At 36.0% G+C, this 26845-nt stretch overlaps 2 protein-coding genes across 2 annotated transcripts in view; one reads left to right on the forward strand and one right to left on the reverse strand.

Annotated features, from left to right (window-relative positions):
* LOC116522647 (collagen alpha-6(VI) chain-like) overlaps positions 1-12225 on the forward strand; it is a 106930-nt gene extending 94705 nt beyond the window's left edge. The window contains exons 31-39 of the mRNA XM_032237655.1: positions 3664-3696; positions 4229-4265; positions 5058-5069; positions 5827-6320; positions 7447-7540; positions 7625-8296; positions 9625-9694; positions 9995-10115; positions 11773-12225. Coding sequence (XP_032093546.1) covers positions 3664-3696; positions 4229-4265; positions 5058-5069; positions 5827-6320; positions 7447-7540; positions 7625-8296; positions 9625-9694; positions 9995-10115; positions 11773-11787 — 1548 coding nt within the window. The 3' untranslated portion in view covers positions 11788-12225. The remainder of the gene's footprint in view (positions 1-3663; positions 3697-4228; positions 4266-5057; positions 5070-5826; positions 6321-7446; positions 7541-7624; positions 8297-9624; positions 9695-9994; positions 10116-11772) is intronic.
* Positions 12226-18091: 5866 nt separating this feature from the next.
* Positions 18092-26845, reverse strand: part of PIK3R4 (phosphoinositide-3-kinase regulatory subunit 4) — a 53253-nt gene continuing 44499 nt past the window's right edge. Inside the window, exons 17-21 of the mRNA XM_032235731.1 lie at positions 22624-22755; positions 22113-22213; positions 21613-21701; positions 20039-20147; positions 18092-18720 (exon numbers count right to left, since the gene is read on the reverse strand). Coding sequence (XP_032091622.1) covers positions 18550-18720; positions 20039-20147; positions 21613-21701; positions 22113-22213; positions 22624-22755 — 602 coding nt within the window. The 3' untranslated portion in view covers positions 18092-18549. The remainder of the gene's footprint in view (positions 18721-20038; positions 20148-21612; positions 21702-22112; positions 22214-22623; positions 22756-26845) is intronic.

A 26845-nucleotide genomic window follows, 5' to 3' on the forward strand; every position in this document is an offset into this window, starting at 1 on the left:
ACGCCCCCACCATGGGCATACTATCCAAGAGTCAACTGAGTCCCTGGGCATTGGCCTCTGGCTTGGGTGCCACTACAACCTCCTCCTCAGCCAGCCTCCCTTCCCCCAATGAAAGCCACATTTGACAGGGACCCGGAGAAACATGCATTCTTCCTGAATCAGGTGTGAGCTCATATAGAGAACTATGCAGCAAACTAACAAAGTGGCCAGGCAATTGTCTGTGCAGTGACCATGAATCTGGAAGGAGAGGCAGTGGGATGGGTGACCCAATTCCACGATGAGGACACACCAGAGCTGGGGAACACCGACACCTTCCTTCAAGAATTAAGAGCTAGATTTGAAGATGATTACCAGGCCCTGCAAGCCAAAGTAGAAATCCGCAAACTTAAGAAGAGGGGCCGGCCCATCAAGGAGTACATCTGAGAGTTCCCAAGAGAGGTTGGGAAGCTGTGACAGTGGCCAGAGAGGTTACTGGTCTACTTCTTTAAGGAGGGCCTGGACTGTGAGCTGCTGCACACAAACATTTACTGAGAGGTCCCCAACCAGATTCACAAATGGTATTGGTTAACCATGACAATGGACCTCAAACTCAAGCCATACATGAAGCGCGGAACTATGGAGCAAAAGCAAAAGCCAGAGAAGCACCAGCCTGGGAGATGATCAAATCCCAGCCAAGTTGCAGAGCCTTGGGACCCATCAAATGTGTCCATTGGGCAGCCAAATGTCTAGTCCCAGCTCCCCAGCCAAGGGGAAAGTCACCAGAGCCCACCAAGGCAAAGAAGTCCAATGAAAGGCAAGAGAGAAGGGGAAGTTCACCTGACTAGGCTGTTAAGGTCTCTCCTCCCCTAAGTGAAGGAGCAAGAACTTCAGTTCGGGATACCCAGTAGCCTGCACCCTATGACAGCAATATTGAGGACAAAAGTGACCTGATGGTAAGTGAAGCCATCCATCCCTTTGCCGTCCCTGCAAAAGTTGTTGCACAAAGGTCTGGGGTGCAGGGGGATGTGGAACCCTAATGGACTCAGGATGCACCTGCTGCCCAATCAGTTTGCAAACTGTCCTGAAGCCAGGGATCAGGAAAAAAACCATGATCTGGCCTATAAGATTCAAGCAGGTCAATGGATCACTGATAGGGGGAGCCCCTGCCATACTCCTCACAGAATCAATAAGGCTAGAGACTGGGAGATCATCCACTTTGTACTGCCACCAAAATGACTGAGACAGTGATCCTGTGACTGTCCTGGCTAGACAAATGCCCCCCCAACATCTGGTGGGAAGGAGAAGAGAGAAAGTTAAGGCTAGGAATAGCCCCTCTCCCCCCTTCTAGCACATCCAAAAGAGGAGCTGTCCAGCACCTGAAGGACACTAAGTGAAGCAAGAAGTTGAGGACTGCTCAGAACAGCTCTCAGGGACCTCCCAGTTCCCCAAAGAATACCAAGACCTAACAGAAGTTTTCAGTGAGGTGGAATGCAACACACTCCCCCATATCACCCCACCAACTGCACAATAGAGATTGTGCCAGAGGTGAAACTACCCAAACCAAAGCTGAACTACATGACCCCAAGGGAAATGAAGGCACTAAGGGAGTACATTGATAAGAACCTGGCCAGAGGATTCATACAGCCAGTGAAATCAAGGGTGGCCATGCTGGTGCTGTTCAAAGAGAAAAAAGACTCAGCAGTGAGGCTATGTATGGATTTTAAAGGAATTAATGGTGTCTGTGTGGAAAATATGCATCCATTCCCTCTGATGAAAAACATGCTGTCCCACTTAGCAAAGGGGAAGATCTTCACCAAACTAAATCTGTGAGAGGAATATTACTGGGTGAGGATTTAGGAGGATTCAGAATGGAAAACAGCATTCAATTGCCCTCTGGGGAGTTTCCAATTCAAAGTGATGCTGTTTGGCCTTCAGGGAACCGGTTGTATTCATGCAACTGATCAATGAGGTGCTGCATGAGCACCTGTACAAAGGGATCCTCATATATTTAGGTGACATTCTTATCTTCACTGAAACTTTGGAGGAGTACATCAAATTGGTGTGCCAGGTGCTCAAGAAACTCCTAGCGGCAAACCTGTACGCAAAAGTATCCAAGTGCGAATTCCACAAGACCAGCCTAGACTACCTAGGATATCAGGAGTCCAGTGAGGAGGTGGAAATGAACCTGGGAAAAGCCACCCTGGACTGCCAAGCCCCTTGAACAAGCAATTCCAAAGCTTCCTAAGGTTCGCTAATTTCTACAGGCAGTTCATTACCTCATTTGCTCAAATCATCCTCCCAATCACTAAGCTATTAAAGACAGGAGGAGGGAGTGAAACCTTGGCCAAGTCAACCCTTAAAATGGACCCTTAAATGCCAAAAGGCTTTTGAGATGCTCAAAAGACTCTTTGCCAAAGAGCCAATTCTTAAGCACCCAGACCTAAGGCAGCCTTTTATCATCCAAGCAGATGCCAGCAACATGCCAGTGGCCACAGTTCTCCTCCAAGAAAACACAGAGGGGAAGTTACAGTCATGTGCTTACACCTTCTGAAAGCTACCAGAGATTGAAAGAAGGTGGGCAGTATGGGCAAAGAAAGCATATGCAGTCTTCTGGGCTCTGCTGATATGGCACCACTTCCTTGAGGGAAGCTAAGTGTCTTTTGAAACCACAAAAATCTGGAGGCACATAGGACACCACAGAAACATTTACATAAACAAGTTCAGTGGGCACAGTACTTCAACCGATTCACTTTCACTTTGAAATATATCCTGGGGGGAAGGATATTTGGCAGACACCTTGTCACAAATGCCACAATACAACAGCAAGCATAAGGAATTGGTTCAAGCCATGATGCCTCCCTCCCAGAAAGCGACGCAAGTCACCATCAGGCAACAGACACTAAGGCAAAGAGCTAAAGAGGGAGAGGGTCTGACTCAAAAGCTAAAAACTGAGGTGCCAGCAGATTCATGGTACAGGGGCAAAAAAGGGCTACTGTACTGACCTGGCTCTCAAAGGCTCCCTAGACTTGTAGGGCCGGCACAACATTCAGCATGTTCACATTGGTGAAATAGGATTGTGTGGTTGTTAATATGATTTATTGGGTATGGGATTTTCTGTCTTCACTGTGAGTTGTATTATGTTGGGTGGGAGATACACTAAGGGAGGCTCAACAAATCTCAATTTACACATGTTGTGCACTGACAATAAAGGTTTGAATATGAGTTAAGGTGGGAGGTCTGACTGTCAACTCTGAAGGGAACTGTGGAAGCCATCATTTGCTGCCTCATATTTGCCATGAATCCTGAAAGGCGGAGGGGCGAAGCAGATAGACTAACAGTTAAAACAAAAAGTTTTCTTATGGCAGTTAAAAGAGGAGAGAAGTGACCAAGCAGCCTACCAGCCTACTTTCATTGGACAATGTGACATCTGGGAGGGGGAATACTTGCTCTTTTAATTAAACTAAAACTATGGGAACTTAGATATGCTGATATGATGTATCCAATAAACATGTTCTTTGAAGAATCTACCTGCCTCAGAGTTCTGCTTCTGTGTTACTCAGAATGCTGACATTGTAATTGTGTCAGTACAGAGGTTCTCACTTTATGATATCAAAATCTTAAACTTGGAGATGATGCTATACTGTATTATTTTGGAAAGCTCTAATTCTAATTTTATTATTCTAGGGTCCAAAAGGAGCAAAGGGCCAGTCCTATTCAGTATGTATTATCAGAATGAATAGATTGTATTTTCTCATCATACATTTATTTCTACACCCAGATACACACTGGCTTTCATTAAAGTAAGGATGTTCCATTGAGACCTTTTCTGACATGAATACTAATACACATGCAGACATCAAACCCATATGTTGATCATATGGATATCTAGAGGATGCTACATAATTTTTATAGTATTATGAGTATTAGTGAGAGATTGCTCAGTGGTAAGCTTGTCCAATATCCAAATAGAATTAATGGAAAGCTGAATTAGGATTATTCACTGAGCATTTAAATTTGAGAAACTGAAATCTGATCATCCCTTATGTGTTGAAACAAATTCTAATATTTTCAAAATATATTAGAATGATGATAAAAATCCTTGACAAAAAATCCATAGTGCCCTGATATTGCTGCCTCAGGAGTCAGGACACACAGAAGGTGCCAACTTTGGAACATTGCATTAAACCATTAATACACATTCTTGAAAACCTCTTTATCTAATAATATTTTTACATTTCATTTTTTTCAGTCTTGTGAACTTATTGAATATGTACAGAAACACAGCAGTAAGTGTCTCTGCTTCATCTTTAATATTAAATAACAGAAATATCAACCAAGAGCATAAATTGGGAAGAACTGAGAATATGATATATAAGAAAATATTGGTTTAATTTAATTATCTATAATGGGAACAGTGAGGCTTTAGTTCCAATTAATTGCATTTTGTTTATTTAAAATATATGTATACTGCTTCCCATTAAAAATGGTTACAAGTTTGGTTAAGACTCAAATCATGTTGTTTGATTCTTATGGGATTATAATAGCATAAAAACATAATAGAATAAGCATAGGTTATGTAACCAAAACTACATCACTAACTTCTTAACTGAGGACACCAGAAAAAAAAATTTTGCGCCACTAAAAGCTCGTGTTAGATTACGGTTCTTTGACTAGTTTAGAAACTACAGTATGTTAATTGTCTACTATTTTTTCCACTTAGAAGTGGAAGTGATTATACCACTAGTCATTCAAAGTTTCTGGTAATGTATATACATCAAGAACACATTAGCTCTTTGGTCAAAAATATGAAAAGTATGGTTGTTTACATATGAGAGCACTAGCAAGTGGTTGAGGCTATGTGATCAAACCCAGTGTGATGGTGTACTGGTGTGAAAAATTCAAACATTTACACAAAAGAGATAACACTACCAAGCTTCCTTTTTGTACACATTGTTCCTGAGGCAATTATAGGATACCTATAATCATTAATAAGATAATCTTATAAGAGTATCTCCTCTCTAAGAATTTTCAATATCGTATTGCTTGAAATAATATTTTCCTTTCTTTCTTCTGTTTAGCTTGCTGGACAAGTAAGTATTTTTTCCCACAGTTAATTCTCCTTTTGTTCTGTATGAAGGAATAATGACTTCAGGCCTGTGCAGCTTCATCTGCTTTTTGTAAAAACTATTTTTCTATTTTCCACATACAGCCCTTGCTCCACTATTAATAGCAGAGTGGGAACAGGCACTTGAAGCAAGATTATTGGAGAGTTAAATGCAGATAAAGGATGCAGCTGCTTCAGAATGCATGCCTTCCAAAGAATGCAGCTCTTTTATTAATGAAGGATAGGTGCTTTGCTTGCTCCTCTTTTAAATGCTTTGTACCATTATGTTTTTATCTTATGATTTATGTTGATTGCTTTTATTAGTATACTATGTGATTTATGTTGATTGCTTATTTAGTATCCTATGAGTATCACTGACTGTTGTACCTTATGATTTATGATTATTTTATTTTATGATTATGTTCATGATTTTTCACTTGCTGCCTGTATGTACACTACAGCTTATGCATCAGAGACAAATTCCTTGAGTGGCCAATCACATTTGGCCAATAAATCTATTCTGTTCTGTTCTGTTTTGTTCTCTTCTCTTCTTTTCTATTCTAGTATACATATGTGTCACAGTTCTGCTTGTTATGTTTTGTTGTGCTATCTACTTTTGTAACCGTAAAGAGTCCTAAAAAGGGCAAGATAACTACTCCATCCAAAAAGATTGTCTTCCAATATTATTGATTGCTATCCTTGTGCAATATATGATTATTTTTATAATCTTATTTGCTTTCCAGAAATACCAAAATGTCCAGCATATCCAACAGAATTAGTATTTGCTTTGGATGTATCTCAAGATACAAATTCTGAGATATTTAAAGAAATGAAAAAGATTGTCATTAATATTGTGAACCAAACAAACATCAGAGAGAGCAACTGTCCTGTGGGAGCAAGAGTGGCTGTTGTGTCCTACAGCTCCAACACAAACTATCTGATACGCTTCACAGATTTCCAGAGCAAGAAGTTGTTGTTACAGGAGCTCAATAGACTTTCTTTGCAGAGAACAACCAACAGACGAGACATTGGTGGATCAATGAGGTTTGTTGCCAGGCATCTCTTCAAGCGAACTCTCCAAAGTAATAATGTGAGGAAAGTTGCTGTCTTCTTCAGCAATGGAGAGTCTGACCCTCCTGACTCGATTGGTACAGCAGTCCTAGAGTTCAGTGCCTTAGGTATCCAGCCAGCAGTCATTACTTTTAAAAACATCCCTGAAATTATCCAAGCTTTTGAGGTGAGAAATTTGCCTTTTTTCTTTTTGGTTATCAGAAGCACTGCCTCAAAAATTTTAGCATATACTGAGCCTGATAGGATATTTAAATGTTACAGATCAAATTTTATAAATGAAGGCCTTTTCATTGGTATAGACCTTTTATTCTGTCCTGCAGATTTATGCTATTCAATACATATCTATATTGATTCCATCTACTATTCCTATGGAGCTCCCAGGACTCCTTCCAGATAGTCAACAGGTGGTAGTTGGAGTGCAAAAACCCAGACACTAATGTGTTTCTGGCTTTGTTGTGGTTATGCCTTTTTCTGAGTTTCTTTTTCACTGTGAGAAAAGAGGCATAAAACTGAATCCAGATTTTCTATGGGGAAGGATAAAGCCATTCTTCGAAGTAGCCAGGGAGGAAGAGGGGAACTGGCAAATCAGCACAATTCTTTAGTTGCAAGAGGAATGTGGGAATCTCTTAAATCAAGCAATGGAACAAGGCAAGAATTTCTACATCACAACTCCAGGAGATCCAATGCAAAAAGTGTTTTTGCAAAATATTAATTCAGAATAATTGATTGGCTTAGCCTAATGAAGTGAGTTGGACATAGGAAGGCAGTATTGATTTAAAATTGAAATAACCTCCACCCATAAAAGGATCCTGAAATGAAGACCAAATAGCCTAACATTATCTTGTCTCGCTAATTCATCCGTATTGTCTTCACAGACTAGAATTCTGCACAAAGGGTTATAATCTTGAAATCTGAAACAGGAGTGTGAGTTTACTTGTCTTGCCAGCATAGCACCATGGCACAGTACCAAAGACAATGTATCGTATTTATATCATGAAGTTATTGTGGATAAAATGGAAAAAAGTACTTATCCTTTGGTACTATGCATTTCATGGGCAGAAAACAGAAGTTTTTCTGTTCTTGCAGTTTTATTATACTTAATTAGTTGTGGTTTAAGGACATCTTTCTTATGATGAAGAGAATATATATTTTATGAAATCTCAGCTATCAAGCATCAATTCTTATCAAACATTGTCCTGCAAACTGTCATTGATTTAGTAATGATGCAGATAGAGTCAGACATCTTGTTGCCAAGCTGTACCAAGCTATATTTTTATTTTCCATTACTTTAGATGGACAACACAGGATTGTTTCAAGTTATCAACCTCCATCAGCAGAGTGATCTTTCAGCCTTAAAAAAACTTCACGTGTGCGTAATTTGCTATGGTAAGAACACATGAAAATTGCAAAGTCATTGGATCTCAATTTCAGTAATTTTCTATAATTAAAATACTTATGTTTTATTTGTAGACAAATGCAAACCAGAATCTTGCTTAATAACTCCACCTTTCAAACCTGAGGCTTATATGGATGCTGCATTCATTCTTGAAAATTCCAGGAAAATAAGCACTACTGGATTTGAAGAACTAAAACATTTCCTAAGTAGAGCATTGGAAAGCTTTGACATTTCTAAAAATCCAAAGACCTCTTTGATAGGTGATCGGATAGCTGTTGTGAGTCATGCACCACTGAATTTCCAATTCCAAAAAAAAAAGAAGCTTCCAGTAAAAGTTGAATTTGACTTGGTGACATATGAAAATAAAACACAAATGAAGAGGCATATTGAAAAGTCTTTTGAGAAACTAAATGGAGAAGCAGCACTTGGCCATGCCATAAATTGGACAATCAATCATATCTTTTCAGAAGCACCTAATAAGAGAGGAAAAAAGGCTATTTTTATCATATCTGTTGGAGAAACAAGTCCTTGGGATAAGGAAGAACTGAGTGATGCAGCCGTAAGAGCCAAATGTGAAGGCTATGTTGTAGTTGTGCTTTCAATAGGACCTGAATATGATTACATAGAACTTATGGAATTGGCAAGCCTTCCCTTGGAACATCACATAGTACAGCTTGGCAGAATCCACAAAGCTGAACTTGAGTATGCAGTCAAATTTCTAAAGCCATTAATACATCTGCTCAAAAGTAAGTTGCACAATAGCTGACTGTTTTACAGAGAACTCCCAAAAAGAAAAGAAAAAATACTGACAGAGAATGGTGCTTCTGTTTCTATTGAATATGCAGGACTGGTGTGAACTTTCTCTTTAGGGAAATGCTTATATCTTTTAGACAATGAAATGATGGTTCATTAAAAATCTATTTCAATTGTGCATTAATAGGGATAAAAAAATGTTTGTATCAAGCCCTTTGAAAATATTTTAGCCAAATCAACTAAAATCATTGGGTGAGGTCCAGATTCATAACTAGAAAGACTGAAAGAATCATGAAAAAAAGATTGATACAAAGGTTAATGCAAATTAAAAGACACAAAACATGGGTTGGATTCTTTGGACTGAGTTGCAAGGTTAGCTGAGATGCTAAACCAGTAACTTAGTGTTCAGATCAACTGCCGTGAGAAGAACCAGGTTATTACTACCTCCTTGGAGATACAGTGTCTCATACTTAGCCCAAGTTTTCTGCAGGTAGGTAAATATCTGCAGGAAGACAAAAAGAAGAAAAAAGTTGGCTATATATTTTAAACACAGTAAAATACATTAATCTATAATTATTAATAAATTAATAAATAAATCTTTACAAAGTTAATTTTTCCAACCTGCAACATTTATTAACTTTAGAAAGTTAATTGTTATCTTCCTAGTAATATTTTCTGAGTTAATGTAATTAAGAAAAAGTTATCACAGTAATTTAGAATAGGAAAGTGGAGATGATAAATCAGAACTAGATAGGAAAGAAATCCTGCCCCATGACCTTTGCATCCCAAAATATGTTGAAACTTTGACAACTGGTTCTGGTCTGGTTGTAAATAGTAGCCTTGATTTGAAGGCAAATTATGAATTTATCATGACATTCAGTGTTCCCACATTTTACACTGTGTTTTGCACAGTGCCATCACAAGGTTCTGGAGAAGCAAACTGGGGACTCTATGCACACCTAAAGACAATATGGAATATTGTCCATGTGCATATATTCCATCCCAGGGAAACAATCCTTTTCTGCTTTGAAATTCTGAGTTCAGTCAGAAATATTTATAATAAACAAATACTTCATACTTTGAAAAAAAAAAGTGTTTAAAATCCAAACAATGTTAGAGAACAAAGATTAAAGATTGAGTTAGAGATTTTGAAGAACCACTATGGTTTGAAAGTACGTGACAGTGGGATAAATAAACCACTAGGTTAAATTTTATATGAAGATAGGAACTGAAAACAGTAAAACCTTATTTTGGCACAGAGTTGAAGATTGCAATTTTCTCAATCACTCACTTGCCATAATGCTACAATTTGTCTTAATAGGTGGAATGCACAGCTATCCACATCCAGAGCTCAAGAGAATATGTGCAAAAATCACTCATCAAAAACCAAGGTATGTTTCATGGCACCATGAATCCAAGTGAGTTTCTTGCCTCAGTGATCTATTCAGAGGCATTGTGGATTCCTGCTTCAAACCCTCGTAAGAAATCTTCTTCAGTTTAGTTGCCTCAATAATCTTGTTAGAATTCAATTACTCCTAAGGCAAAAACCTTGCACTCAGTTCCTTTGGAGTCTTGCTGGTCTGAGCAAGAGTAAGTTTCTCATTCTTCCAAGCTGTAGCATTTTTATGTATTGCATTAAAGCCTTTGCCAATATATTGACTCCAGTTTATATTACATTATTTTATTCACAGCACTCCATTTGACAAAACTCCACCAAATAACATGGATGAGAATGGCTCTGCTTTTCCAGAAAACCTGCAAAGTGATTCTTTATTCCCTGAAAAGATAATCAGCAATGCTCATCCATCTATTGTAAGTAGTTTTTCATTTTTTTAAAAGCACCTTTTTAAGATGCTTTTTTGCCAAGTTACATTATTTGAATTAGCCAACTATGTAATACTGTAAATTAATATAAACATTGCAAACATTGCTCCTTTTGTTAAGTGTGGGTCAAGTGAAGAGGCAGACCGCTTCGCTAAACAACAGCTCTTTATTTGGAAGATCGGTACAAAGAAGTGCGGGTGCTGTCCTACAGCTCCCTCTTTTAAAGGAAGCTGTCCGACAGCTCAACCACTGAGATCTCTTGAATTCCCCACCTGTAATGTGAACCAATCAATTTAAACCACCAGTCTTTTCTGCCTGACCTTGCCCAAGGTTTCCCTCCCTATTATCACATTCAACACCTTTCCTTGCAGTTGCATAGATAATGCCCCTTGTTTTGATTTCTTCCACTATCCACCATTACACATCTATGTATAAAGAACATCTGATGCTAAACATTACTTGGATCAGGCCATGTAGCTGTATAATAAATAACATATAAAGATATTGGACAGTTAATATTCAAAATATAGTGAAAGGGGTAAACTTTCAACCTCAGAGTACCTTACCATACTTCTGCTGGGCCAAATGCAGAAGGTATAAACTACAAGTTACAATTTGACTACTATGTGGAGTTCAGAGCAGATATAAAAACTTAACACTCATTTCCAGATTTCCAATTTTGGTTGTGGTAGGATGAGTTTGGCATTGACTTCTCTTTCTTTCCTCCCAATTTGTTCATTTCTGCAAAGTGCATAAGCTTGTGAGTAGTGTAGTTATTCATGCCTTGATGACCACCATGCAGAGGTAAGCTGACTGTCTGAACAATCCCAGACAAACTTGCAGTTAATTTGATACCAGTAACCTGGTACCAGACATCTCCTGGATGTTTAAGATTCCAGCTTCTGTTTTACCAGCCAGCATGGCCAGGATAGTGACTGTAGCAGTGGTGGGCTCCTACTGGTTCAGACCGGTTTGGCCGAACCAGTAGTGATTTGGTGGCCTGGATCACTGGAACTGGCAACGACCCAGGCCTGCCACCACCACCCCCAAACCAGTTCTCTGGGCGGCACCCTAAGTGCTGACATCTTGTTTTTTGCTTCTGCGCATGCGCAGAACAATTTATATTGCACTGCGCATGTGCACAAAGTTTGTATCAAGTGCATGTGCAGCACCCATGAGCAAACCAGCAGTAGAGATTACTGGAAGCCACCCCTGGACTGTAGATCAAGAAATGTGATTAGCATCAAGTTGCTTGTTATTGAATTAGATGGGTAGACCTGTGAGTGACTTAAATGCAAATGTAGCATTAAGTATCAATGTATGCTCAACTGTAATGAAAAGTATATAATCCATTCAATTTTAATCTTCCTGAGATTAAACATTATATTTTGGTAACAATTTATGGACAATACTCAAGAATGGATCTACAATTTGGGGTGAGGAACATGTGTATCTCTGCAGTTTTGAGTTTTATATCTTTTCTTAATCCAGCGGCCTGTAGCCAGTTAATAGGATTGCATTGATCAAGGATTTATGGGAAAATCATATTTTAAGGATATCTTGTGGGAAAAGGTTATTATTCTTTTACATATAACAATATAAGAAATTACATTTTCATCAGTAACTTTTTTCCTTTCATTTTCAGATGTTTGGAAATTAATGAAGTGTTCAAATCTACAATTAGACTAATGAAATAACCTTTGTTGAATGTTGCCAAATATTGTATGGTAATTTTATTAAACTTCTACATTATTTCTTTGGAAAAAGCAAGCCAATTGATGTCCGAACAGCAGGAAAAAATTCTAAATGAATTGAAGAAAAATTGAGAAAGAATAAGATGATCGTACTAGCAAGACAAACTAAAGGCTATTAAGGACAAAAGATTTTCATTTGTGAATCTATAACCTCAATTTTAGTTTTTTGTTCAAATGGGAAGGTCGTGAAATTTAAATAGCTTGAGGAATTTTGGACAGAAAAGGTTTTAAACACAATAATTGCATATTGCCAGTATAATATTTTTAAGTGGGAACTTGGTTTATATTCAATGCTATAATATTGGTATGCAGAATCTGTTCCAGTTCATATAAATCATTTGAGTATAAGGTCATTAAGTAATAAAAACTTGAAATCTCAATCTTGGATGGATTATTATTATTTTTTTACAAAATGCTTAATGTCCCAGTTTATAATTTTCTAATACCCTTGACAATAGTTCTGAAGCAATAGAAGACTGTTGCTATATGAAATGTAGTCCTTAATTAGAACAATGCATAGGATAAAATTATGAAATATTTTAAGCAACAATTGCTGTGTTTTCTTAATTTGTGATGCATTAATTCTTCAATGTGAATTTAAATTTGCAGGGGATCAGGAAATACAAACAAATTATGTATACCTGAAAAAACAGATATGCTGAATTATATAATGCTTAAACTGCATTTTTGAAGCTCTCTTCCATCCTATATCCAGATGTTAATATATATAAACTAAAATGAGCCACAAATACATGGATATGAGAAGTTTTTGAAACTGAACATATATAAAAACATATGAAACTTGAACTATTTTGATCACTTCAATAATCTTTCAATAATAAAATACAGATGACAATAGCTCTTAGGTGAATCACCATAACTTTCTGTCTAACAGATATCTATTACTAGTTATTGAGTTTCAGTTTTTCTGCATAATTGCCCAAAGTACTTTTGCCGCTTCTTGCTATTTTAAGTCACGTGGTGTCAACACAAGCATTTTTTTTTCAAAATTAAACCTTGTATACTATTCTTTTTTTTATTTTTTTTATTTAAACATATAAACACATCAACAAAAACAAACACATAACATTAAAAACAACATAGGAACAATAAGTTCCATCGTATATCATACAGCCATTCCGAATCGGTTTCTTTGCAGTTAGTGTTTTCCCTACTATACATTTCTATCTTTCATTCATAATCTCCTTATTCGTTATCCATTTGTATACTATTCTTATTGGGACTTCCAGGTCATTAACATCAGACTGCATTATTATAGCACAATCAAGTATAAAAGAAATTTGTTCTGGGTCCTTGGTTTTCCATCTATTGGATTTCAAACAGACTTAACCAGCAAGTTTAATGGCCATAGATTGTGTGTTATTCAATAGATTACCTACTGCTGCTGTAAACTTCACACAAAAGTAATTTCCTTGGACATATATTTCATTCCATGAATCATTCTTGATTTATGATACTTATATAGATTCACTGACCATGATAGGTACTAGTTATGGTTTTTTTGTCTTGCATGCATTTGCCAAATCTCTTTTTCATTACTCAGATTTGGTATCTGTTATTAACTATCTCCATAGTATGCTATTAAAATATCAGCAAATCAAATGTTATGGGGAAGGGATTTTGTTTTCTTATGCATGTTTTCAAACAGGAATAAAAACACAACCAGAAAGTCAAGATAATTCTTTTGTCTCATATTCATCACAGAAAAGCCATATGTGAATAAAGGTTATATTCCCACTCATCCCTCATTCCTATCACATTGAGAGTCTCCATAATCTACAGATGAAACTCAAAAAATTAGAATATCGTGCAAAAGTTCATTTATTTCAGTAATGCAACTTAAAAGGTGAAACTAATATATGAGATAAGACTCATTACATGCAAAGCAAGATAGTTCAAGCCGTGATTTGTCATAATTGTGATGATTATGGCGTACAGCTCATGAAAACCCCAAATCCACCATCTCAGAAAATTAGAATATTACATGTAATAAATAAAACAGGGATTGTACATAGAACAATATCGGACCTCTGAAAAGTATAAGCATGCATATGTACTCAGTACTTGGTTTGAGCCCCTTTTGCAGCAATTACTGCCTCAATGTGGCTTGGCATGGAAGCTGTGGCACTGCTGAGATGTTATGAAAGACCAGGATGCTTCAATAGCGGCTTCAGCTCTTTTGCATTGTTCGGTCTCATGTCTCTCATCTTTCTCTTGTCAATGTCCCATAGATTCTCTATGGGGTTCAGGTCAGGCGAGTTTGCTGGCCAATCAAGCACAGTAATCCCATGGTTATTGAACCAGGTTTTGGTGCTTTTGGCAGTGTGGGCAGCTGGAAAATGAAGTCAACATCCCTATAAAGCTCGTCTGTGGAAAGAAGCATGAAGTGCTCCAAAATCTCCTGGTAGACAGCTGCGTTGACTCTGGTCTTAATGAAGCACAGTGGTCCAAAGTCCTCTTTTCTGATGGGAGCAATTTTTGCATCTCATTTGGAAACCAAGGACCCAGAGTATGGAGGAAGAATGGAGAGGCCAATCAAGTACAGTAATCCCATGGTCATTGAACCAGGTTTTAGTGCTTTTGGCAAAAGTTGCTCTCATCAGAAAAGAGGACTTTTGACCACTGAGCAACAGGACTTTGGACCACTGACTCGAACCATGGGGTGTTAAGTGCATGAACTGGGGGTCTCAGAGTTTACAATTCCAGCTCATGAAACAGGTGGCAGTCATGACTAGAAAGGCATTCATGCAAATATGGATTGTGTACCAGTTATGCCCTTTCCTGGTCCAACAATCTCTGCTCACAGTCACTCATACTCTAGTCACCTTCTGTCTTGACTATTGCAATGCACTCTACATGGGGCTATTCTGGAAAATTATTTGGAAGTTTCAAATGGTTCAAAATGCAATGACCCGAATGTTGTTATGCTAGTCTAGATGTACATGTGTCATTTATCTTGTGGCAGCTGCACTGGCTGGTTCCAGCTCCAATTCAAGATGTTGGTTGCTATCTTTAAAGCCCTACATGGCATGGGACCAGTGTCAGGGTTCCAAAAAACATTCCAAAATATTGTCTTTTCCTGGTCATATCTATCCAATCCACCAGAATGGGATTACATATCCCATCTCCTAAAAAGTACATCTAGTGGGATCAAGGAGGAGGGCCTTCTCCATGGTTGCTCCCTCCCTATGAAATATCACCCATGCAGAAATAAGATTTGCTCCCAATTTGAGACTCTTTCACAAGGCTTTTGCAATGGGCCTCAGGAACACAGAATGAGATGGTAAACCCATTAAATAGATTATTTGATTATTGCAGGGGGGGGAGTTTATTGCTTTTTTGTTTTTTATATTATGTTTTATCTGTAAGATGCCCAGTCATTGAGAGTAAGCTGACAGGCCATATAAATTTTATTAAAAAATAAATTTCTAGTGACATAATATAAAAATTAATGCCTAAGGAACCAAATGGAATATTTAGGTATCCAATTAAATATCCTACATGAAATAATGAATAAGAAACTAGTCGCTCAAGTTTTAATGTATTATGAAAACAAGTGTAAATCATGGGCTATAATGCCAGGTATAAGTACAGGTTATGCATCTTGGGATAGCAGCAACATTACATTTTAGGCCTTTTCTCCCTTAAAACTGAGAAATTGTAAAACTATTCTACTGTTCTAGTTCTATATGTGGAGAATACCATGAGTGATATTATTGGAAGTTCTTCAAAAACTGAAAACTAACAAGGCTCCTTTCTTTCTCTCATTCTTCCCTTTCAAATACATACATTCAATATTTAGCAGTGAAAGGTATCCAAAGTAAATTTCCCTTCTCAAATAATGTAGAAACCTGACTGAAATAGGTCTAAATAAAGGCCTATTTCTTAAGGAATTAATTTTCTTTATTTCATTTTCATATATTTGGAAATCAGAAGATATCCAGCTTGACCACAATACTGAAGAAATAGAGAGATAGGAAGTACCTCAGTGAGACAGACAGAAAACCTGTGGGCTCTGACGAACCTCACGTAAATTCTGGCTGACAAACTGATGCCGGGGATCTTCGGATCAGAACTTTCCTGTAGGGAAAGTGAAGAAGAAGCTGCATCTCATTAGATCTAGAGGAACGCAACTGATTCCTTGTAGGTAAGAGATTAGCTCTCTGAATTGCCATCGGGGGAGGCGGCATTGTAAAATGGCCACTACAAAACTGAAACTTCTGGACTAAGCACTGAGCAGGACCGGTGTTTGGAAGGAGTGTTGAGACCTGGTGAGAAGATTTAAACAACCAACAAACACAAAGGTAAAGAAACTTGTGAGTAGAAAATAATATTAATGGACAGATTGGGATTTTGATGGAAAATTGAAAGAATAGGGAAACAGAGCTATTTGCCAGAGGGAAGAAGAAAGTGAAGCATTTAAGGAGGTTTTGAATTTGCACACATTGTTTGATTTTGCAGCTGTGGAAGAAAAGAAGAATGTCTCCCCCACCCTTTTTTTTCTTCTTCTTCTTCATTTTAGCTGAACTGGAATATTGGAGCTGGATCAGAATTGGAAAATAAGAAGAAACTGTGGAACTTAAATTATAATTAACTGTAACTTTTGAACTGGACACTATGGAAAGTTGGGGATTTGAAGAAATACACGCGATTATAAAAATATGCATGTCATTAAATTTAAATAGAATTTTCAAGTTAGAAATTAAGGAGAAACAAGAAGCAATGGAAGAAGAAGGGAAAGGTTGTGGAACTACAGAAAAAGCAATAGAAAATAAAAAACACAAAAGATTTCACTGGGTTTCACAGTGGCACAGGGAAAATTGAAAAGGGGGGATATGTCCAACAAAGAAACAGAAAGGGATTATAGAAAAAAGGAAAGGAAATGGCACGGCCAGACAGGCATAGAGAAGAAAAAAAGGAATGATAAAAGAGGAAGAGAAGACAGGGAGACAGAGGATATTTCGAATGACACAGCGGAGGGAAATGGAAAAGTCAGAGAAGGAAGAATATATACCCAATAGAAAGAAAAAGCAGGAGCTCAGAGTTTGGGATAAAAGGCTCACTAGGAAGAAATGGAAAGGATAAGATGGGAAAAAAGTGAAGATTGATAGGAGAGAGGAAGAAGGGAAGCATACACATAGATATACAGAAGTACATATATTAATATGAATGACTAGCTAATAGGATATTTAGAAATTATGGAGAATATAAATGAGAGGTATGTGCTTTGTTCTTTTACGTGATAGTTAAACTGAGTTGCTAATTGATTGAATATGATAATGAAAAGATAATTAAATGTTAAAATATTTGGAATATGGATACATATAGAACTTTTAAGAATATGAATATGTGAGGTGCATATTGCTTGTTATGTTATATAGTAGATTAATGGAATACTGTTGGTTATGTAATGGTATACATGTGGTTATTTGTATGAAAATAAAAAAATAAAAACTTTAAAAAACAACTGAAGAAATAAATTTCTGCTCTATTCTTCATTCATACTCACAATGTCTCTGAAGAGTTCATTTATTTGTTTAGAAAACTAAAATTAAAATCTTAAAGCTATTTTTCAGAAATGAATACACTGACAATTGTTTATAGAAGATATAACCTAAAAGTTCTGCTCCAAAAATTAAAATATTTCTTGATGCAAGAGAGCTGTCTTTGAAAAAGTTACACTTATGATTGCAACTCATAAACTGGTTGAATTAAATGCCAGGAAGCTGGAAAGCACTTCCTCATGGGTTCATCACTATATCTGAATAATGTTTAAACATAGCTTTGTGTAATTCTTTTTAATAGATTCACATGGTTAAAATTACTTAAATATAAGCCTTTAGTGTAACTCCACAACCAAGGACTGAACCCAGATAAATAGCTTCCAGATCCTTGAAATATTAAGAATGCTATAGAGAACATGAGAGAGAATGTAAGTGCATATAGCAGATTACAACAGTCTGTTCCAAGAGGTCTTTTCATGCAGTCTGCTGTTTTTGTACACAGAGCTTTGGGATGAGGTAGCAAATGTTCTATGTCATGTAATATTTATATAAAAGAAATAAAGTACAATGTGCAAAAACAACAACAACCCTGAATAGAGTCTAGAACTGAGATTTTCATTCAGATTCTAATACTTGGCTATGGAACGATATTCATATTAAACTTTATTTTAACTCTGACACAAAAAAGTGATCCGAAGTCTTTATTTTCAACATTACGCATACAGAGTTTGAATATACAGAAACAAAAGTGCAATTATTTTGTGTTATCACTCTCTCACCTGGCCTGTAAAAAAGTCAGCTTACATAAATATTGTTGATGCAGCTTAATGCATTTTTTCATGTTTATAAACAATTTCTAAAGTCTTTCAAAGAATAGCATGGTTAGAAATTAAATACAATTTCTTCACTTCAATTTCTTTTGCTTGGCAGTTTGAGAAAATGCTGCATACATCGTTTTATGTAAATATAATGGCAGGTTCCAAAAGGGCCACTAGTATTAGTGATCACTGTTGACAAGAGAGCCACTAGTTACTTTCATGAGCACCATTGTCCCCTGTGCTATAGAAACAATTATTCAAGGAAAACTAATCCTATGCTAATTCTTTATTATAATTATTTACATACATTAAATCAGCATAAAATTTACTTCCACACTTTGACAATACCATCTCGCGATGCAGTAACTATAAATCCTTGTGTTGTCTGGAAAGTGGCAACGTCTGTGATGATGTCATGGTGCCCAACTGGTAAAGATTCAGGACCTCTTCTAGGAGTTTCGTCCGTAGGTCCCATCCTATGCTTGTTTTGAATTTCCTGATGAAGAGAAAACCATGAAATAGACATTATGTTTTAGCATAAGATTTCTCATATTAAATCAGTTTGTTAATTCTATTTTAAAACTAGGAAATTTGTTTCATATCCTGTACCACTAAATGTGTTTATTTGTTATAGATTTGGTGAAACCCTCAGTGCTCTCTGATCTTAGCTTGCTGACAAAAGCAGCCAAGGTTTGTAATGAAATGTCTGCAAGAAGACAAACAAGTCTGAGAGAGCACCAAGGGCTGCACAGTTAACCCTGATTTACAAATATTATCTTCCATTATTACAGGTAATTAATCATCTTTATTGCCTTTTTTAAAAAAGTACATATGCTAATGCTTTAATGAGATGCTCTATCAAAACATTACAATATTACTATCATAACATTTACAATTATTAAATTATTTTTAATTTAATTCAAGGTATTGGTTGTCATCTTTAAATCCCTTCATGGCCTGGGATTAGATTATTTGAATGACCATCTTTTTCCAATTATATTTCTTTGAAGTAACTGAATGGGGAGGCAGGGAATACTGCAGGTGGGACCAAAAGAAGGGCCTTCCCCATAGTAGCCCCTTCCCTGTGGAATATCATCTTTGCAAAGATTGTCCCCCACTTTGACACTCTTTTGCAAGGCCCTAAAAATGTGGTTCTGCAAATCAGCCTTGGGGATCCCAGAATGATATGGAGCCATCAAGTGACTTATTTAATTATTGGTGCTAGGGGCATGATGGATTATTGATTTTTTATTTATTTTTATTAGGATTTTATGCTTGAAAGCCACTCAGAGTCACTTTTCTTATATAAATTACCTTTATAGCATTTTATAGCCAGCTTTTTCACCATCAATCTGGGATAATATCAATACCTCACCCATCCCTCATTTTTTTAATCACAGTAGCCTTACTAAGTAGTTAGATTCAAGGAAAGTGACTCATGCAAAAACACTGACTTTCATGAGAAGAGAGATTTAATGTACAGCTGACAATGTAATATAGGACTTTCTTTGGCCTGCTGAAGTGGCAGTTATTTAATCCAAAATCATATTCATATCATGTCATGATATGATATGAATATGATAAATGGATATGATTTCTGTTCAAGGTACTTTCTGACTACAAAACATGTTTAAATTAAAGACTTTAAAGGCTGAATAAAGCATGCAGTGGTTAATGTGAGAATTGGGGATAGTGAGTATTCCATCTGGAAGCACCTTTTAAGTTCTATGCTAGAGAAATTAAATGGATCTTACAAATAAATATAGCAATGTGTAGAAATTGGATGAGTTGGATAAAAACCATAGCTAATGTACCTGAACAACTTCTGTGCCTTCAATTATCTTTCTATAATAGGATACTGATGGAGAGCTAGAACTTCCAGCAACAATGTATGATCTCTCAGGGTAAGCTAAGTCCCAGAATCTGCAATAAACAATCAAACAAATAAAACAAAAACAAAAAACCACCTCAAAAGCAGAAATTTGAATAAGCTGTTAAATTCTGCATCTAATGTCTACTTATTACTGTTTAAATGTTACTAGTAATCAAATCCCATTATTTAAAAGAATGTAAATCATGAATGATATTTAATCATGCATATATTTCTAAGACCAGCAGTTTGATTCTGTTTACTCAAAAGCAAAACATATGTAGAAAAAAAAACAAAAGCAAAATACATGTTCAAAAACCAAATAACCAAATAAGGTGCATCATGCTCAATAATTGCATCATGCTCAATAATTATTTCTATCCCTTTCTGAGTCTCTTATTATTACTCAATTTCACACTTTAATTACCAAAAGTTTGTAAATTTATGCTTCAAAACACATATATTGTTTTCTGTTTATTTTCCAAATAGCTTTTAAAAAACTAAACTGATTTTTAAAAATACTGCAAGAACTAGAGCTATCACTAGCTAAAAACTGGTTAATTACTGAAGGTAGAATCAACTGATAAAAAATCTGATTTCTCATGAAAATATTTTTAAGCCAATAAATACTGCATCCATATATGCCATATGACTAATGTTTCCAAGAATAATGATGAAAATTGCCACCATTTTTATCCTTTCATTCCACAATAATCAATGCTCATATATATATATACTGTGCTGCAATATTTTCAGGAAAGACTCATTTTCAGAGGAGTGCATATTTTAGTTCATGTGCTCAAAATCCCATTGGGATTATCCAGGGAGGTCTTATTTTCAGGAAAATAAGGTAACATGACATAATTTGAAAAAAAAAAAGGAAAAGAAAGCTGGAATTGCTCCTAGCCTGGTTCCAGAACAGCAATTTAAAGAAGAGTAAAACACAGACAACCAATCTCAGTTGCTGTATAAAATGCACTTGTGTATCCTACAAACACATATGGTAACAAAAAACTACCAGAGAACTTGGAAAACGTAGAAACAATATTTTCACTAGAAAGTAGTTACAAATTAATAGTATGTCAGTGCCTTTGAGAAACACACAATCCATGAAGATTGATAGGATTGTTCATTTAATTCAAATTTTAATCTATGCTTGCACCACTTTTCAGCAATGCCAGACTAAGCAAGATTTAATTTGCCAGGCTACCATAATTGTCAATAGTCCATGGAATCTCTCTTTAATCTAGAATTCCCAAAAATAGTTATACTGCATCCATTTAATGTTAAAAAACAACTGCTAAATGCTTCTTATCAGGTATTGTGTTATTACCACCTTACATAAAAAATTTCAAAATACTTGTGACAAAGAGTCAGAGATGTAGAATGGCTTAAAATGTTGCATCATATTGGATGAAATTTCTCTGTACTTTGTAAGATAGTAAGTAAAATCTGTGTAAGATTTTTAAGTTTCCTCTGCAATTTATGCATTTATCTTATCTTTAATTAATAATTTACCTTATCTTCATATCTGAACCAGCAGTCAATAATATAGGATTTCCATCTGCTGGACTACAGTATATTCCATGAACACTATGAGATGAAGGCTAATGGACAGAAACATATATATTAAAACATATAGACTTGGGGTTAAAATATTTAAAGAAAGGTTTTCAAACTAGTTTAAATAGCATTGCATGATTAACTCATTACACTTGAAAACACCCATTTGCAGCAGCATCTAATGAAATGTGTTAATTAAAAATCATATTTTAGATTTAATTATTTAACATTTTTAAAAATGCATTACCAGCATTGAAAAACAGTTTCTCCAAATGATTTCAAATCATCTTGTGTAAAAGAGAGGCACCTTAGGTTAATGTATAGGAACTCAATGAAAGAAATGGTGTATGTATTTTGTATGCTTCTCCATTGTTAAACGCATTAGTATTGATTTAGCTCTTTTAAAACCAGGAATATACATTATGAAATGTTTTACCCCAAATTCAAAAGCAAACCTGTAATTCTGAAAGAGGAGGAGCACTGCTAGCCCACAATGTGAAGCGTCGATCACCTGTTTCCATATCCCACATGGAGACTTCATTATTGCCTTGAACAGCTATATTAACAATAACAAATAGCAGTTATAACATGACAGCATGGCCTGATTGCAAACTGACATTTTTGGTTTCTTCCTACATTCTACTATTGCCACTTATAGACCTTTAGTGAGCCACTATGCCTCCTATTAATCCTCTTTTCTTATTATTATCCCAGATTCAAGGATAATTTTTGCCATTTACTTGAATTCCAGCCAGTCTCATCTCAAACAAATGCTCTCCGTATAAACCCATGACCTATCATCCTCAGCAATTTGTCTATGTTGTTACATTGCAATGTAATGTAATGTAGTGTAGTGTAGTGTTGTTATGTTATTATGCTATGCTATGCTATGCTGTGCTAGTCCAGTTACTTAAAATAATTATAAAATTTGAAAGCATTTGGATGTTTAAAGAAGATTAACTATACCTGCAATCACCCATGACTGGGAAAGGGGATGCATAAGTAGCCGTCTGATCCGTGCTCTAGAAGGATGGGAATGGCTGGAAATTGGTAACTGGAATCTCATATCCCAACATGCCATGGTTCCACTGCTTGTACCTTGAAAAGAAAAATGTATACAGGTCAATAACATAATGCATTTTAAGCAATGTCTTCCAAGCTCTAGTAGTGGTGTCGATATGATGTTTAAAGACACACTTTCTTTTTGTTATTTATTTATAGCTGTTTATGTCATTTGCAAAGAAAATTAAACTACAAGTAATCCTCAACTTACAATCACAATATGGATAGAAATTTCAGCCATTAATCATGGTGGTTGTGGAAGGAAAATGTTCCATGTTCCTGGAAGCAATCCTTGATAATACTGATAGCAAAATCAGGTAAAGATCATACAAACCCAGGAATATATAGACCAATATCACTTATTAATCGGGACACTAAGATTTTTACAGCAATATTGGCAAATAGAGAGAATTATATTAAATATAATTATATTTATAACAAATATAAATATATTTTTTGAGAATTATATTAAAAATGACCAGTATTGAAATTAATTTCTCATCTGGTCCAATTAAAATTTTATCTAATTCCTGGTTCTTGTTCTGGAAGCCAGGTTGTGCTAGATCGAATTTGTGTTTGTTTTGAATTTGGAGATATGGCCACCAATCAATGTTTATTCCCTTATCAGCCAAATTTTCCCTGGGGTTTAGTTTGTTTTGGTCGTCTAGCAACTGTTGGTAGGTAACAATTTTATCCAAGTTTACCAAATTCGGGTATATCAGGGCTTCCGTCGGAGATATCCATTTAGGTAGTTGCGTGTAGTATCTCCTTCTAATTTCGAGCCAGTCCTTAATCAATACCCCCCTTAAATGGTGACTACTAAAATAATTGTGGATTTTATTTCCCTCGCACCATAGGTAGTTATGCCACCCGTATTGCAGGTCGTGGCCCTCTATTGTTAGGATTCTTTTATTAGCTAACATTACCCATTCTTTTATCCACATAGTTGTTGCTGCTTGATGATATGTTTTCCATTCCGGTAATCCCATTCCCCCTTGAGTTCTTTTATCCTGCAGGTGCATATATTTTATTCTGGGCTTTATACAACTGCTTACTGATTCGAAAAACGGAAGCAGAAAGGGTAAAAGAAGTCATGGTAACCTGGGCCCAAAACATTGGCCACACAATAGACCTAGACGACTGGGAAAGAGTCTGGGAATGGAACCTAAAATTGACAAAGTCGACGGCCTATAAAGAAAATATATATAAAATGTTCTACCGCTGGCATCTTCCACCGACAAGACTGGCGAAAATGTCTTCAAAAGTTTCGGCCATATGCTGGAAATGTAAAACGGTGCTGGGCACGTACTACCATATGTGGTGGACGTGTCCGGTAGCCAAAGCATATTGGAAGCAAATACTAGGATGGCTGAATGGAATCCTGTCAATTAAACTATGCCCTAAGCCGGAAACTTTCTTATTAGGAATAATAGATCAAAAAATTTGCAAATCTGACCAATACCTCCTAGTCCATATTCTGACAGCGTCAAGGATTGTTTACGCACAGTGCTGGAAGAGTGAAAATGCCCCCACCAACACTATGGTGATGAATAAAATTCTAGAACTAGCAGAAATGAACAGACTGACGATGCGAATTAATGACAAAGAAGACACAGACTTTTATACAGTCTGGGAGAAGCTATACAAATGGCTTGATGAGTCAGCAAAGACCTAGACATAAAAAGAGATAGCTGACTAACCTAATACGATTAAACTAATAACTCAAATGAACAATATACAACAACTGAGAGATAAACGAAAGGAGAAATGTATCAGGGGCGAGAACCCACCGTCGAGCAATTTTGTTACGCTACAATGTTGGGAAAACTTTAAAAAGCTGATAGGAAATCCGCTATAATTACCTGCATAAAATTAGCGATCAAACTTCATTTTAGATGAGGCGAGAGGACTTATAATCCTTGCCTCTTCAAGCAAGGAAAGGGAAAGAAAACCAGGTTGTCCTCAGCTGAGGAAAACATGCAAATGTAATAAAGGTTAGAAGGGAGGGAGGGAGGGCAGTAGGGAAGTCAGGATGGAGAGGAGAAAGGAGAGGAATAGGAAAGGCAGAAGAAGGGGGGAAGGATAAAGAGGAGGAAGAGAAAGAAGAGAAGGGAAAGAAGGTGGGAAGAAAGAAGGAGAGGAGAAAGAGGAAAAACTGGGGAAGGAAGGAGGGAGGGAAGATAAGAGGGTAGTAAAGAGGGAAAGAGGGAGGGAAAGAAAGAGAGAAGGAGAGTTGAAAGGAAGGAGGGAGGAAAGGAGGGAGATTAAAAGGAAGGAGGAGGGAAAGAGGCAGGGAAGGAGGAAAGGTATGTGAGAAGGAGGGGGGGACCGAGGGAGAGAAAGGACGGGGAAGGAAAGGAGGAAAGGAGAAAAGAAAGGAGGGAAGGCAGGGGAGAAGGAAGTAAGGGGGGGAGGGAAGAAAAGAGGGAGGGAAAGATACCTAACCTTTGATGTTTATAATGATTTGATAGTATGGGAATATCGCGAAATGTAGTTGTATTGTTTGTTACAAGCTATGGATGTTGTATTTTCTTTTTACCAATAAAATCTTTAAAAAAAAAAAAAAATGACCAGTATTGATTTATAAGAGACCGACAATGTCAGATATAGTAATAAACATAGGTTATTAGATAAAGAATCAAAAATTAAAGGCAGGTGTATTAGAATTAGATGTACTTAAGGCCTTTGATTGTGTGGAATGACCTACATTAAAGATATTAATAGAGAAATTAGGTTTTGGTAAAAAAAAATAGAAATGTGATGAACCAACTATATTCAGAAAATAAAGTGAGTATAGCCATCAGTGATGGTGTTACAGAGACAGTAACCTTAAGCCAGGAAACGAAATAGGGTTGCCCTTTATCCCCAGTTCTATTTGCATTATTGATGGAGGTTTTAGCAAATGCAATTAGGGGAGATTCATTGATTGAAGGGATTGGAGTACATAAGAAACCTAAATTAAATTTATTTGCAGATGATACATTATTAACATTTCAAAATCCCGTAATTACTATAGAGAGGATATATTTACATCTGAATGAATTTCGGAAATACAGTGGATTACAAATAAACTGGGAAAAATCAGAAATGATGTTATATAACATAGTAAAGAAGAAACGGAGATATTGAAAGAGAAATATAAATTAAAAATAGTATGCAGTATTAAATATTTAGGTATTGACATCCCAAAAAATATTCAAGAGTTAAAGAAAATAAATTATGAAAAATTAAAGAAAGATATAAAAGATAAAATAGATAAATGAGAAAGTAAAATTATCATGATTTGGAAGAATTGAAATGATAAAAATGAAAGTTTTACCCCAATTTTTTTTTATTTGGGATAATGCTAATTAAATTATTGGAGGGTATATTGGCTGCTGGAGGTATATTGTAATGGAGGTAAGAGAGCAAGAATACCAAGCATTATGGTATGAACCATTAAAAAAAGGTGGGCTAGGTCTTCCAAATAATAGAAATTATTGGGTAACTAATCAATTAAATGTGGTCCCAGATATTATAGTAGTAACTAGAGATTTAATATGGAAGGATATAGAGTTGAAAGAGTAAGGGAAATAGGTGGTCCTATAGAAACATATTGGTTTAAAAAGAATTTTTAAAAATTGTTAGGATACAAAATCCCTTTTTAAAAAACTTGATGGAATTATGGAATAAATGGAGATATTGGCTAATGCCAGGAATCTCTCCTTTAACATTGGTGTTGGAAATGGAGAAATTCCCTAAGATTGAATTGAAATAATGGATTAGTAAACTAAAAGAAAATCGTATATATAAATGGGAAGACTGGAAGAACAAGATGAAGAATATAACACAACTAAAAATGTGTTAGCAGATATTAAATTAAATTGGTTGAATTTAATACAATTAGAGAAATGGATAAAAACGGTAGAAAAATTCAAGGAGAAAGACAGTTAACAAAATTTGAAATGATTATAAAAGAATGTGAGATGAACAAAAAATATATAGAGAAAGAAAGAATATGGAAAGTATATAGAATATTAACTGGATTAGAAGAGCAGGCAAAAGGTTTAAAATTAACTTGGGAATCAGATTTGAGAGAAATAAATGATAATGATTGGAAAAATATTTGGAATAGAAGAGTATATAC

This window comes from Thamnophis elegans, chromosome Z, assembly GCF_009769535.1.
Source record: "Thamnophis elegans isolate rThaEle1 chromosome Z, rThaEle1.pri, whole genome shotgun sequence".
Lineage (NCBI taxonomy): Eukaryota > Metazoa > Chordata > Lepidosauria > Squamata > Colubridae > Thamnophis > Thamnophis elegans.